The sequence below is a fragment of the Centropristis striata genome, chromosome 13 (genome assembly GCF_030273125.1).
Source record: "Centropristis striata isolate RG_2023a ecotype Rhode Island chromosome 13, C.striata_1.0, whole genome shotgun sequence".
In the NCBI taxonomy this organism is placed as follows: domain Eukaryota; kingdom Metazoa; phylum Chordata; class Actinopteri; order Perciformes; family Serranidae; genus Centropristis; species Centropristis striata.
Genome location: NC_081529.1, coordinates 37,051,432 through 37,067,057, shown reverse-complemented (window position 1 = coordinate 37,067,057; position 15,626 = coordinate 37,051,432). Strand labels below are relative to the sequence as shown.

Below are 15,626 nucleotides of genomic sequence, written 5' to 3'. Positions count from 1 at the left end.
TGTCAATCTTAAGCGTGAAACCAACAGTGTTAATATCATTTTACTGTAATATTAGAAAATGTTGCACCGTATTTATTACGGTAAAGTTCTGGCAACCAACTGCTGGTTTTTACCATAAAAACAAGTTTTATTTTTATGGTAAAACACTGTAATTTTTTATGTTAAAATCTTTAATTTATGCAGCATTTATAAAGTATTTTCTTGTCAATTATATGGCAGAACAGCATTTCTTTTGATGTAAAAAACATTTTATTTTTTATGGTAAAATATGGAATAAAATGGCTAAAATCTTAAACGTGAAATCAACAGTGCTCAAATCATTTTACTGTAATATTAGAAAAAGTTGCACCGTATTTATTACGGTAAAGTTCTGCTGGTTTTTACCGTAAAAACAACATTTGTTTTTTTTTTACGGTGCATAGCATGGAGCCCCCTAAAGTGGGTCCATGAGTCGTAGAAGAGGTTGATATATTTTCTGGCCACTTGGTGGCAGCAGAACAAGGTTATAACAGGTTATTTCCAGCTTTTAGTTTATATAACTAAGTGTTTGAGTAGTTTAAGTTCAGTTAGCGATCCTTAAATGTTTCCCTTCTTGAAACCCTTGTGTACAACTAAAAAAAGTATAATAACCGTTCCATCAGGGGTCAAAAATGACCCCATGACATCAGACTGGCTTTAGGACATGTAGAAATAAATTATTACCAACTTTTTTTTTATTCACCTTTTGCGGGACCTCAAGACCAACACATTGATATATAATTTTCATATTTGTTTCATTATTATTCGTCAATTTTAGTCAAATATACAAAATTAAGGCCTCATTTCAAGAGAAAAAAGGTAATAAAACCTAAATATTAATATTATAGTATAATAATAGTGGGGGAAAAAATCCTGATGGGAATGTACAGAGTAGGTTATGTCAACTTTTTAGTGAAACTTATGTTTTGAAAACATTGTTCATTTTTAGATGACAGCAACAAAAAGTTTAAAAAAAAAAAATGTATTCATCTTTTGCGGGACCTCAAGACCAACACATTGATATATAATTTTCATATTTTTATTTTATTATTATTGGTCAGTTTTAGTCAAATATATAAAATTAGGGCCTAATTTTCAAGTTTGACTATGTGTGCATGCATGTGTGCATTATTACAAATTATAGATTATTATTATTTATATATTATTATCTATAAAGGATGCAGAGGGGCACATATGCTGAAAATGTCAAGCAATTCTATGAAAATTAACCTATATTAATGGTATGTTGAAAATGATTTTGGGTCAAAAAGGAGCGAAGAGTACAGGAGGGTTAAGCACATACAGTTAAATAATTAAAGTGAAAATGAATTTCTCAAATTCCAAAAAATAACACTGGCAGATGTTTTCTGGTAGTTCAATAGTGGACAAAAAACATAAGAAAGGGATCTTACATCGGGAAAAAAGTGATAAATTTACGAGAAAAAAGTGACAAATTTACAAGAAAAAGTGACAAATCTACAAGAAAAAAGTTACAAATGTACGTGAAAAAAATTACGTGAAAAAAGTGACACATTTAGGTGAAAAAAGTGACAAATGTAGGTGAAAAAGTGACAAATTAACGTGAAAAAAGTGACGAATTTACAAGAAAAAAGTGACAAATTTACAAGAAAAAGTGACGAATTTACAAGAAAAAAAATTACGTGAAAAAAGTGACAAATTTACGTGAGAAAAGCCACAAATTTACGTGAAAAGTGACAAATTTACAAGAAAAAAGTGACAAATTTATGAGAAAAAACTGAAAAATTTACGTGAAAAAAGTGACGAATTTACAAGTAAAAAGTGACAAATTTACAAGAAAAAGTGACAAAGTTACAAGAAAAAAGTTACAAATTTACGTGAAAAAAATTACGTGAAAAAAGTGACAAATTTACGTGAAAAAAGTCACAAATTTACGTGAAAAAAGTCACAAATTTACGTGAAAAAAGTGACGAATTTACAAGAAAAAGTGACGAATTTACAAGAAAAAAGTTACAAATTTACGTGAAAAAAAAATACGTGAAAAAAGTGACAAATTTACGTGAAAAAAGTGACAAATTTACGTGAAAAAAGTCACAAATTTACGTGAAAAAAGTGACGAATTTACAAGAAAAAAGTCACAAATTTACGAGAAAAAAGTGACTAATTGAAAGTTAACCTATATTAATGGTATGTTGAAAATGATTTGGGGTCAAAAAGGAGCCAATAGTACAGGACGGTTAAGCACATATAGTTAAATAATTAAAGTGAAAATTAACTTCTCAAATTCCTAATAACACTGGCAGATGTTTTCTGGTAGTTCAATAGTGGACAAAAAACATAAGAAAGGGATCTTACATCCATTTCTCCCTGGTCAATAACATAGAAGTTGTCTCCCTCGTCACCTGGAAAAGAAGCAATGAAGAGTTCCATGAATGAATGAACACAAGAAAAAAAAACATAAAATATATCAATATATATATATATAAAACGACGTTGTCCACCTTGTTGGATGACTGTGTCTCCAGCAATGTAGTTGACAGAAAACATTGCATCAAAAATGTCACTGGAAGGGGCAGAAGATAAGCAGATTATGTGTAAATGCATTAAAAAAGGACACTAACAAACCTTTGTAATGTGGTTAAGGAAAGTGCTATATTACATTATTATTATTATTATAAACTACCAAAATGATTGGTGCCATTACCTCCTCTCGTTGTCATCCAAGTGGGCAAACAGGACGTTCTTCTTCATGGCTTTGGACAAGGCAGCCATGGTCTTGTAGTCTTTTGGGATGACCTTAGGGGGAAAAAACTTCCTTAGATGCTTCAGGGACGTTTAACTGGATATTATATGTATATGCCACTATGAACCAAGGTTATAGTTAACGAAAAACTAAGAAATAACAAGTTTTTTAAAAGCGATAACTAACTGAAACTGTATTTTTTGGTTAAAAACTAACTAAAACTAACTAAAATTATAGTGAAAATGTCCTTCGTTGTCGTCTTTGTCAACTTTTTTCATCCGTAAACCTTTTTGGTTGATATCAAATCTATTTCATCTATCTGGTTTTATGACTTAATAAACTTATTGGGGCTGAGATGGATCAGACAAAGGAAATAAAGGAAACATTTATTGTGACCATATTGAATCTGGACCCAACAAAAATCCCATTACAAAACAACTACAACTAATAAAAACTAAACTACAACTTTGTCAATGTCTGTGTAAATTGAAAACAAAAAATTGACAACGAAATTAAAACTAAAACTAATGAAAAATCCAATTTATGAGAAAAAATTGTCAAATTTAAGAGAAAAAATTGTCAAATTTACGGGGAAAAAATCTAAAATTTACGAGACATAAAGTGACAAATTTACAGAAAAAAAGTGACAAATTTACAAGAAAAAAGTGACGAATTTACAAGAAAAAACGTGACAAATTAAAAGAAAAAATTCTCAAATTTACGAGAAAAAAGTGACAAATTTAAAGAAAAAAGTGACAAATTTACAAGAAAAAAATTCTCAAATCAACGGGAAAAAAGTGACAAATTTACAAGAAAAGAGTGACGAATTTACAGGAAAAAAGTGACAAATTTACAAGAAAAAACGTGACAAATTAAAAGAAAAAATTCTCAAATTTACGAGAAAAAAGTGACAAATTCCAAGAAAAAATTCTCAAAATTACAAGAAAAAAAGTGACAAATTTAAAGAAAAAAATTCTCAAAATTACAAGAAAAATGTGACAAAGTAAAAAAATAAATTAAAATAAGCATTTTCCAGAAAATAAATACTAATTAAAACTAGCAAACTCACTCTTAAAAACTCATTAAAACTAACTGAATCTGAAAGCAAAAAATCACAACGAAATTAAAACTAAAACTAATGAAAAATCCCAAACTATTATAACCTCGCTACGAACCTTTCTGACGTAGGAGGCAGCGTCCTCCTCGGTGTACACCTCAGCGCTGATGGCTCCTCTCCGGCTCCGCCCCCTCACCACGGGGTTCATGGGGGGAGAAACTTCCTCCTCACGGGAGTCGGACCGCAAGCTGGACTTCTGCTGCGAAGCAACGTGCTGGGCCTCTTCCTGCTGGCACACAAAACCCTCACTGTAATACTATTATTATAATAATAACAGACTGTTATAGAAAGCTTGGATTCTCAGAAACTACCTTAACGATTTGATGCACAACATATAAAAACACCTTCTAATGCACAACATGAGTCAAAAATGACCCGCATTCATTTCCCATGTTATTTCACAAATTCATGAGAAAAAAAGTGACAAATTTGCAAGAAAAAAGGGACGAATTTATGAGAGAAAAAGTGACAAATTTAAAGAAAAAAGTGACGAATTTATGAGAAAAAAAAAGACATATTTAAAGAAAAAAAATTTCAAATTTAAGATAAAAAAGTGACAAAATTAAAGAAAAAAACTGTCAAATTTAAGAGAAAAAAGGACAAATTTAAAGAAAAAAAAGGTCAAAATTAAGAGGAAAAAATTGTCAAATTTAAAGAATTTTTTTTTTCAAATTTAAAGAAAAAAATTGTCAAATTTAAAAGAAAAAAAAGACAAATTTAAAGAAATAAAGGTCAAATTTAAGAGAAAAAATGACAAATTTAAGAGAAAAAAATGACAAATTTAAAAAAAAAAATTGTCAAATTTAAAGAAAAAAATTGTCGAATTTAAAGAAAAAAAGGTCAAATTTAAGAGGAAAAACGTACCTTCTAATGCACAACATGAGTCAAAAACAACCCGCATTCATTCCCCATGTTATTTCACAAATTTAAAAGAAAAAAGTCACAAATTTAAAAGAAAAAAGGGACGAATTTATGAGGAAAAAAGTGACATATTTAAAGAAAAAAATTGTCAAATTTAAGAGAAAAAAGTGACAAATTTAAAGAAAAAAAATTGTCAAATTTAAAGAAAAAAATTGTCAAATTTAAAAGAAAAAAAAATGACAAATTTAAAGAAATAAAGGTCAAATTTAAGAGAAAAAAAGTGAAAAATTTAAAGAAAAAAATTGTCACATTTAAGAGAAAAAAGTGACACATTTAAAGAAAAAAATGGTCAATTTAAGAGAAAAAAAGTAACAAATTTAAAGAAAAAAAAGGTCAAATTTAAGAGAAAAAAAGTGACAAATTTTTAAAAAAAATTGTCAAATGTAAGAGAAAAAAAGTGACAAAAAATAAAGAGAAGGAGAACAAGCTGGGCCTCTTCCTGCTGGTACACAAAACCCTCACTGTAATACTATTATTATAATAATAACAGACTGTTATAGAAAGCTTGGATTCTCAGAAACTACCTTAACGATTTGATGCACGACATATAAAAACACCTTCTAATGCACAACATGAGTCAAAAATGACCCGCATTCATTTCCCATGTTATTTCACAAATTCATGAGAAAAAAAGTGACAAATTTGCAAGAAAAAAGGGACGAATTTATGAGAGAAAAAGTGACAAATTTAAAGAAAAAAGTGACGAATTTATGAGAAAAAAAAAGACATATTTAAAGAAAAAAAATTTCAAATTTAAGATAAAAAAGTGACAAAATTAAAGAAAAAAACTGTCAAATTTAAGAGAAAAAAGGACAAATTTAAAGAAAAAAAAAGGTCAAAATTAAGAGGAAAAAATTGTCAAATTTAAAGAATTTTTTTTTTCAAATTTAAAGAAAAAAATTGTCAAATTTAAAAGAAAAAAAAAGACAAATTTAAAGAAATAAAGGTCAAATTTAAGAGAAAAAATGACAAATTTAAGAGAAAAAAATGACAAATTTAAAAAAAAAAATTGTCAAATTTAAAGAAAAAAATTGTCGAATTTAAAGAAAAAAAGGTCAAATTTAAGAGGAAAAACGTACCTTCTAATGCACAACATGAGTCAAAAACAACCCGCATTCATTCCCCATGTTATTTCACAAATTTAAAAGAAAAAAGTCACAAATTTAAAAGAAAAAAGGGACGAATTTATGAGGAAAAAAGTGACATATTTAAAGAAAAAAATTGTCAAATTTAAGAGAAAAAAGTGACAAATTTAAAGAAAAAAAATTGTCAAATTTAAAGAAAAAAATTGTCAAATTTAAAAGAAAAAAAAATGACAAATTTAAAGAAATAAAGGTCAAATTTAAGAGAAAAAAAGTGAAAAATTTAAAGAAAAAAATTGTCACATTTAAGAGAAAAAAGTGACACATTTAAAGAAAAAAATGGTCAATTTAAGAGAAAAAAAGTAACAAATTTAAAGAAAAAAAAGGTCAAATTTAAGAGAAAAAAAGTGACAAATTTTTAAAAAAAAATTGTCAAATGTAAGAGAAAAAAAGTGACAAAAAATAAAGAGAAGGAGAACAAGCTGGGCCTCTTCCTGCTGGTACACAAAACCCTCACTGTAATACTATTATTATAATAATAACAGACTGTTATAGAAAGCTTGGATTCTCAGAAACTACCTTAACGATTTGATGCACGACATATAAAAACACCTTCTAATGCACAACATGAGTCAAAAATGACCCGCATTCATTTCCCATGTTATTTCACAAATTCATGAGAAAAAAAGTGAGAAATTTGCAAGAAAAAGGGGACAAATTTATGAGAGAAAAAGTGACAAATTTAAAGAAAAAAATTGTCAACTTTAAGAGAAAAAAGTGACAAATTTAAAGAAAAATGTTTTCAAATTTAAGAGAAAAAAAATGACAAATTTAAAGAAAAAAAATGGTCAAATTTAAGAGGAAAAAAAGTGACAAAATTAAAGAAAAAAAATTGTCAAATTTAAAGAAAAAAATTGTCAAATTTAAGAGAAAAAAAGTGACAAATTTAAAGAAAAACATTGTCAAATTTAAGAGAAAAAAGTGACAAATTTAAAGAAAAAAATTGTCAAATTTAAGAGAAAAAAATGACAAATTTAAAGAAAATAAATTGTCAAATTTAAAGAAAAAAATTGTCAAATTTAAAGAAAAAAATTGTCAAATTTAAGAGAAAAAAAGTGACAAATTTAAAGAAAAAAATTGTCAAATTTAAGAGAAAAAAGTGACAAATTTAAAGAAAAAAAAGGTCAAATTTAAGAGAAAAAAGAGGTCAAATTTAAGAGAAAAAAAAGGTCAAATTTAAGAGGAAAAAAGTGACAAACTTAAAGAAAAAAAAGGTCAAATTTAAGAGAAAAAAATGACAAATTTAAGAAACAAAAATTGTCACATTTAAGAGAAAAAAGTGACACATTTAAAGAAAAAAATGGTCAATTTAAGAGAAAAAAAGTAACAAATTTAAAGAAAAAAAAGGTCAAATTTAAGAGAAAAAAAGTGACAAATTTTTAAAAAAAAATTGTCAAATGTAAGAGAAAAAAAGTGACAAAAAATAAAGAGAAGGAGAACAAGCTGGGCCTCTTCCTGCTGGTACACAAAACCCTCACTGTAATACTATTATTATAATAATAACAGACTGTTATAGAAAGCTTGGATTCTCAGAAACTACCTTAACGATTTGATGCACGACATATAAAAACACCTTCTAATGCACAACATGAGTCAAAAATGACCCGCATTCATTTCCCATGTTATTTCACAAATTCATGAGAAAAAAAGTGAGAAATTTGCAAGAAAAAGGGGACAAATTTATGAGAGAAAAAGTGACAAATTTAAAGAAAAAAATTGTCAACTTTAAGAGAAAAAAGTGACAAATTTAAAGAAAAATGTTTTCAAATTTAAGAGAAAAAAAATGACAAATTTAAAGAAAAAAAATGGTCAAATTTAAGAGGAAAAAAAGTGACAAAATTAAAGAAAAAAAATTGTCAAATTTAAAGAAAAAAATTGTCAAATTTAAGAGAAAAAAAGTGACAAATTTAAAGAAAAACATTGTCAAATTTAAGAGAAAAAAGTGACAAATTTAAAGAAAAAAATTGTCAAATTTAAGAGAAAAAAATGACAAATTTAAAGAAAATAAATTGTCAAATTTAAAGAAAAAAATTGTCAAATTTAAAGAAAAAAATTGTCAAATTTAAGAGAAAAAAAGTGACAAATTTAAAGAAAAAAATTGTCAAATTTAAGAGAAAAAAGTGACAAATTTAAAGAAAAAAAAGGTCAAATTTAAGAGAAAAAAGAGGTCAAATTTAAGAGAAAAAAAAGGTCAAATTTAAGAGGAAAAAAGTGACAAACTTAAAGAAAAAAAAGGTCAAATTTAAGAGAAAAAAATGACAAATTTAAGAGAAAAAAATTGTCAAATTTAAGAGAAAAAAGTGACAAATGTAAAGAAAAAAAATTGTCAAATTTAAGAGAAAAAAAGTGACAATTTTTTTTTAAAAAAATTGTCAAATGTAAGAGAAAAAAAGTGACAAAAAATAAAGAGAAGGAGAACAAGCTGGGCCTCTTCCTGCTGGTACACAGAACCCTCACTGTAATACTATTAGAACAATAACAGACTGTTATAGAAAGCTTGGATTCTCAGAAACGACATTAATAAACAGGTTTGGGCCTGCACCTTCTCCAGTCTGTGGAAGTGTTCCCTGAGGAAGGCCATGGGCCGGTCGGGCCGGGCCGTGCACAGCTGGATGATGCAGTCTTTCAGCAGCTGCTGGATGTTGTGTTTCTGGACGTAGAGCTCACACTCTCGGAGGCTTCGCTCCTCCTCGCTACTCGTACCGCTTGTTGCCATCTTTATTTAGTGACCTGCTAGGAAACACACAAACATCTATCATCAACAACATCTATACATATATATATATAGATACATATAGACACATACAGATAATTTACCTTGACAAGATTTCTTAAATTAAGATAATTCAATCTAGAAATAAGCATGTTGAACGCTTAAAATAAGAAATTTACTCTTAAAACAAGAATAAATCCAGAATAAAACCCCATGAAACCCGAATAAAACCACATAAAACCAATTAAAACCAGAATAAAACCACATAAAACCAGAATAAAACCACATAAAACCAGTTAAAACCAGAATAAAACCACATGAAACCAGTTAAACCCAGAATAAAACCACATAAAACCAGTTAAAACCAGAATAAAACCACATAAAACCAGAATAAAACCATTTAAAACCAGAATAAAACCACATAAACCAGAATAAAACCATTCAAAACCAGAATAAAACCATATAAAACCAGAATAAAACCACATAAACCAGAATAAAACCATTTAAAACCAGAATAAAACCACATAAAACCAGAATAAAACCACATAAAACCAGTTAAAACCAGAATAAAACCACATAAACCAGAACAAAACCACTTAAAACCAGAACAAAACCACATAAAACCAAAATAAAACCACATAAACCAGAATAAAAACATTTAAAACCAGAATAAAACCACATAAAACCAGAATAAAACCAGAATAAAACCACATAAAACCAGTTAAAACCAGAATAAAACCACATAAACCAGAATAAAACCACTTAAAACCAGAATAAAACCACATAAAACCAAAATAAAACCACATAAAACCAGAATAAAACCACATAAAACCAGAATAAAACCAATTCAAACTACTTAAAACCAGAATAAAACCAGAATAAAATCACATAAAACCAGAATAAAAGCAAGAGATTTCTTAATTTAAGATTATTAAATCTAGAAATAAACATGTTGAACACTTAAAACAAGATCTGTTTTTTATCTTGGTAAGAACCAAATAATCATCAGGTCACTCTGCTCGGGCCAGTTCATCACTGCTGGCAGCTTTACTTTATCTGGTTTTAAGAGTTTATTAATTTTTTATTTTAGATCATTTCCCTCAGATTTACTGTTTGATCTGGTTTTTAGACTAAACACCTTTAATACAGTGCATATAGACACATTAATGTGTTGTAAATTGACACAATTTATGTTGATATTAACACATTTGTTTTCAGAGTGTACTAAAAACAAGATAATTAAGATACTATTGCTAGATATAAGAACTTGAGTTGTTTGTCTTCCATGCATTAAAATGAGTTTCATGATAAACAATCCTGAGCTAAACTGTTCACTTGTTGACACTATTTTTCGACCTTTAACGTCCCTTTTTAATCTGACGCTTTGTTTCTGTGTAATGTTACAGAAAAGTTAACAGGTTAGTAGCTTCTCCAGCTACTCAGAGCTTCTTATGGCTGTAAATTAACAGCAGATTGTAGTAAAAACAAGTCTAAACCTGATGATTCTCCACATCAGCTGTTCACTGTTTACATTAAATACCAACCACTCCATTAGCTTAGCCAGTTAGCATCCACAGCCCCGAAGCTAAACAACGGGTTAAAAACACACCCTGGACTATTAAAGAGACATTAACTAGTGACAAGCTGTTCAAACTGCTCCAAAACAAGTTAAACATTTCATATTAATAGTGTAAAACACAGTAAAGTTCCCACCAGATCTATTAAACCTCTGACTGCTTCTGTTTTGGTTGTTTTTCTTCTTCTGCGGCAGAGAACTGGTAAACTTCCGCCTGAGGTATTTTCACAATAAAAGTGTCCGCTCAAAAGTGACAAAAAAATTGTCAAATTTAAGAGAAGAAAAGTGACAAATTTAAAGAAAAAAATGGTCAAATTTAAGAGGAAAAAGTGACAAATTTAAAGGAAAAAATGGTCAAATTTAAAGAAAAAAATGGTCAAATTTAAGAGGAAAAAGTGACAAATTTAAAGAAAAAAAGTCAAATTTAAGAGAAAAAAATGACAAATGTAAAGAAAAAAAAATGTCAAATTTAAGAGAAAAAAGTGACAAATGTAAAGAAAAAAATTGTCAAATTTAAGAGAAAAAAATGACAAATGTAAAGAAAAAAATTGTCAAATTTAAGAGAAAAAAATGACAAATGTAAAGAAAAAAATTGTCAAATTTAAGAGAAAAAAGTGACAAATTTAAAGAAAAAAATTGTCAAATTTAAGAGAAAAAAATGACAAATGTAAAGAAAAAAATTGTCAAATTTAAGATAAAAAAATGACAAATTTAAAGAAAAAATTGTCAAATTTAAGAGAAAAAAGTGACAAATTTAAGAGCAAAAAAAGGTCAAATTTAAGATAAAAAAAATGACAAATTTAAAGAAAAAATTGTCAAATTTAAGAGAAAAAAGTGACAAATTTAAGAGCAAAAAAAGGTCAAATTTAAGATAAAAAAAATGACAAATTTAAAGAAAAAATTGTCAAATTTAAGAGAAAAAAGTGACAAATGTAAAGAAAAAAATTGTCAAATTTAAGAGAAAAAAATGACAAATGTAAAGAAAAAAATTGTCAAATTTAAGAGAAAAAAATGACAAATGTAAAGAAAAAAATTGTCAAATTTAAGAGAAAAAAGTGACAAATTTAAAGAAAAAAATTGTCAAATTTAAGAGAAAAAAATGACAAATGTAAAGAAAAAAATTGTCAAATTTAAGATAAAAAAATGACAAATTTAAAGAAAAAATTGTCAAATTTAAGAGAAAAAAGTGACAAATTTAAGAGCAAAAAAAGGTCAAATTTAAGATAAAAAAAATGACAAATTTAAAGAAAAAATTGTCAAATTTAAGATAAAAAAATGACAAATTTAAAGAAAAATTTGTCAAATTTAAGAGAAAAAAGTGACAAATTTAAGAGCAAAAAAAGGTCAAATTTAAGATAAAAAAATGACAAATTTAAAGAAAAAATTGTCAAATTTAAGAGAAAAAAGTGACAAATTTAAAGAAAAAAATGGTCAAATTTAAAGAAAAAAATGGTCAAATTTAAGAGGAAAAAGTGACAAATTTAAAGAAAAAAATTGTCAAATTTAAGATAAAAAACTGACAAATTTAAAGAAAAAAATGTCAAATTTAAGAGAAAAAAGTGACAAATTTAAGAGCAAAAAAGGTCAAATTTAAGATAAAAAACTGACAAATTTAAAGAAAAAATTGTCAAATTTAAGATAAAAAACTGACAAATTTAAAGAAAAAATTGTCAAATTTAAGAGAAAAAAAGTGACAAATTAAAAAAAAAAAAGTAGGCTATGTGACTGAAAAACTTTTATTAAACCATTACAACCATCGACTGTTATTATAGAGTGCTGAAAATACAAACTGTAGCATTTAATTTGTAACCATAACACACCCTGGACTATTAAAGAGACATTAACTAGTGACAAGCTGTTCAAACTGCTCCAAAACAAGTTAAACATTTACTATTAATAGTGTAAAACACAGTAAAGTTCCCACCAGATCTATTAAACCTCTGACTGCTTCTGTTTTGGTTGTTTTTCTTCTTCTGCGGCAGAGAACTAGTAAACTTCCGCCTGAGATATTTTCACAATAAAAGTGTCCGCTCAAAAGTGACAAATTTAAAGAGAAAAAATTGTCAAATTTAAGAGAAGAAAAGTGACAAATTTAAAGAAAAAAAATTGTCAAATTTAAGAGAAAAAAATGGTCAAATTTAAGAGGAAAAACTGACAAATTTAAAGAAAAAAAGTCAAATTTAAGAGAAAAAAATGACAAATTTAAAGAAAAAAATTGTCAAATTTAAGATAAAAAACTGACAAATTTAAAGAAAAAATTGACAAATTTAAGAGAAAAAAGTGACAAATTTAAGAGCAAAAAAAGGTCAAATTTAAGAGAAAAAAGTGACAAATTAAAAAAAAAAAAAGTAGGCTATGTGACTGAAAAACTTTTATTAAACCATTACAACCATCGAATATTATTATAGAGTGCTGAAAATACAAACTGTAGCATTTAATTTGTAACCATAACACACCCTGGACTATTAAAGAGACATTAACTAGTGACAAGCTGTTCAAACTGCTCCAAAACAAGTTAAACATTTAATATTAATAATGTAAAACACAGTAAAGTTCTCACCAGATCTATTAAACCTCTGACTGCTTCTGTTTTGGTTGTTTTTCTTCTTCTGCGGCAGAGAACTAGTAAACTTCCGCCTGAGATATTTTCACAATAAAAGTGTCCGCTCAAAAGTGACAAATTTGTGACAAAAAAATGGTCAAATTTAAAGAGAAAAAAATGACAAATGTAAAGAAAAAAATTGTCAAATTTAAGAGAAAAAAGTGACAAATTTAAAGAAAAAAAAGGTCAAATTTAAGAGGACAAAGTGACAAATTTAAAGAAAAAAAGTCAAATTTAAGAGAAAAAAATGACAAATGTAAAGAAAAAAATTGTCAAATTTAAGAGAAAAAAGTGACAAATTTAAAGAAAAAAATTGTCAAATTTAAGATAAAAATCTGACAAATTTAAAGAAAAAATTGTCAAATTTAAGAGAAAAAAGTGACAAATTTAAGAGCAAAAAAAGGTCAAATTTAAGAGAAAAAAAGTGACAATTTTTTAAAAAAAAAAGTAGGCTATGTGACTGAAAAACTTTTATTAAACCATTACAACCATCGAATATTATTATAGAGTGCTGAAAATACAAACTGTAGCATTTAATTTGTAACCATAACACACCCTGGACTATTAAAGAGACATTAACTAGTGACAAGCTGTTCAAACTGCTCCAAAACAAGTTAAACATTTAATATTAATAGTGTAAAACACAGTAAAGTTCTCACCAGATCTATTAAACCCCTGACTGCTTCTGTTTTGGTTGTTTTTCTTCTTCTGCGGCAGAGAACTAGTAAACTTCCGCCTCGGTTATTTTCACAATAAAAGTGTCCGCTCAAAAAAAAAAAGTAGGCTATGTGACTGAAAAACTTTTATTAAACCATTACAACCATCGAATGTTATTATAGAGTGCTGAAAATACAAACTGTAGCATTTACTCTGTGACCATCAAGGGTTTCTCTCCTCCTTTACCTTTACAATGCTTTTATTGTCTTAGAGCCGAATATTATATATATTTTTTTTTTTTATTAATAAAATAGAGAGATTTTGGTTCAAATTTGTCAACTTCCTTTGCATTAATTTCTGTCTGTTCAGCATCTTCCAGTCTGTCCTTACATCTCATGCATGGCTCCACACAAACTAGCTATCAGTCAGATTTTACATTTTATTTTAATTAAAGTATAAAGCTGCCAGGAACCCAAAATACAAACAAAAGACACAGGTTTCTATGGAAAAGTACCTTAAAAAAACAAAAAAAACCATTTATACATACAAAACAGCAGAAAAAAATAATAAATAATAAAACTACAAAACAGTCTATTTGCATGTAAATCAAAAATAGAAAGAAATTTAATGAAAATTCTCATTTTAAAAATGTTCTCGAAACATAAATGTGACACTGTGAAAGCTCCTCTGATTGAACTTTAACTGGCTTTCTCAGCTTGTCTACATATCAGATATAAATAAAGTTATTACTGTAAATAAAACATGTGTATTTATAATAAATAGATGGACTCCAGAGGGTTAAGAGCTGCTGTTCTGTTTCCAGCTTCCCAACAAAATTAAGACAAAAAACAACTAAATCCAATCCACTTTATTTGTAGCACATTTAAACAACAAAAACGTCTCCAAAGTGCTGTACATAGAATCATAAAAACAATAAAACAAACATTTCCATATAACAATCAGCAATAAATAATCAAATAAGTGCATAAATCTAAAATTATTCTATAAATAAAACAATAAAATCAAACAGATCATCAGAACATAGTAAAATAAATAAAAGACACAGAGGACCACAAAAATCATGCAAAGTTTAAAAAAAAACCCTAAAAAAACACAACTAAACATAGTATCCACAGTCCTTATTAGACAACAACTACTACACAATATTACATCTGACACATTCATATAATGTTGTCTCTTTATTTACTAGATTTACTTAATGAATTGTATATATATATATATATATATATATATATATATATATGTGTGTGTGTGTGTGTGTGTGTGTGTGTGTGTTCACAATATTGCATGTGACACATTGACATGTTGTTGTTGTCTTTATTTACTATCTTTACTTAATAAATTGTATATTTGTCATTGATTTGTCTCACACATATATTTTATTTTGTCTATATATTTTATGAAATTATCTGCTTTGTTTTATTGATTCTTATATATATGTGAACCTGGTCTCACAGGAATCCGTGGAATAGCCACGGAATCACTCAAATTTCCGTGAAACTGACACGGATTTGGCTACAATGCAAGTTAATGCCAGTCATATCCCGTGGCTATTCCATGGATATTTGTTCCTATTGGTTTGTTCCAAGTCACGTGACTTTCAAGGTCCCGGCGGTCAGAACAAAAAACATGGCGGACAGTTCTCTCATTTTTAGTGAAAAAATCAATATTTTGACTTTGAGTTTCTGCATAAAAATGGATTTTGATCACATTTCTAGCGAGAAATATACGTTTTATTTTCTAAATATTCACTCAGTGAATGTACATAATCACTTTGTATGTTGGAATAGCCACGGGATATGACTGGCATTAACTTGCATTTTAGCCAAATCCGTGTCAGTTTCATGGAAATTTGAGTGATTCCGTGGCTATTCCACGGATTCCTGTGAGACCAGGTTTATATGTGTGCATGTATGTATATACTGTATATATATATATATATATATATATATGGACAGAGAGAGAGAGGGATCTAAACAGGGTTGTTTTGTATGATTTTACTTGTCTTATGCACTTTGTTTTATCCAAATTGAGATTGTGTTTGTTTTTTTATGACAACAAACCTGTTGAAGACGAGATGTTTTCCCCTCCAGCTGTAGTCAGACACACCTTCCTCCTCCTCCTCCTCCTCCTCCTC

At 27.6% G+C, this 15,626-nt stretch overlaps 1 protein-coding gene across 3 annotated transcripts in view; it reads right to left on the bottom strand.

Annotated features, from left to right (window-relative positions):
• Positions 1-10,410, bottom strand: part of prkar1aa (protein kinase, cAMP-dependent, regulatory, type I, alpha (tissue specific extinguisher 1) a) — an 18,848-nt gene extending 8,438 nt beyond the window's left edge. Inside the window, exons 1-6 of one of the 3 annotated variants that reach the window (XM_059348876.1) lie at positions 10,347-10,410; positions 8,463-8,650; positions 3,916-4,086; positions 2,702-2,793; positions 2,499-2,560; positions 2,353-2,399 (exon numbers count right to left, since the gene is read on the bottom strand). In XM_059348876.1, the coding sequence (XP_059204859.1) occupies positions 2,353-2,399; positions 2,499-2,560; positions 2,702-2,793; positions 3,916-4,086; positions 8,463-8,636 (546 nt within the window). In that variant the 5' untranslated portion in view covers positions 8,637-8,650; positions 10,347-10,410. Of the gene's footprint in view, positions 1-2,352; positions 2,400-2,498; positions 2,561-2,701; positions 2,794-3,915; positions 4,087-8,462; positions 8,654-10,346 lie in introns of all 3 variants that reach the window. The other 2 variants (XM_059348878.1, XM_059348877.1) reach the window with 2 other exon arrangements.
• Positions 10,411-15,626: the final 5,216 nt, after the last annotated feature.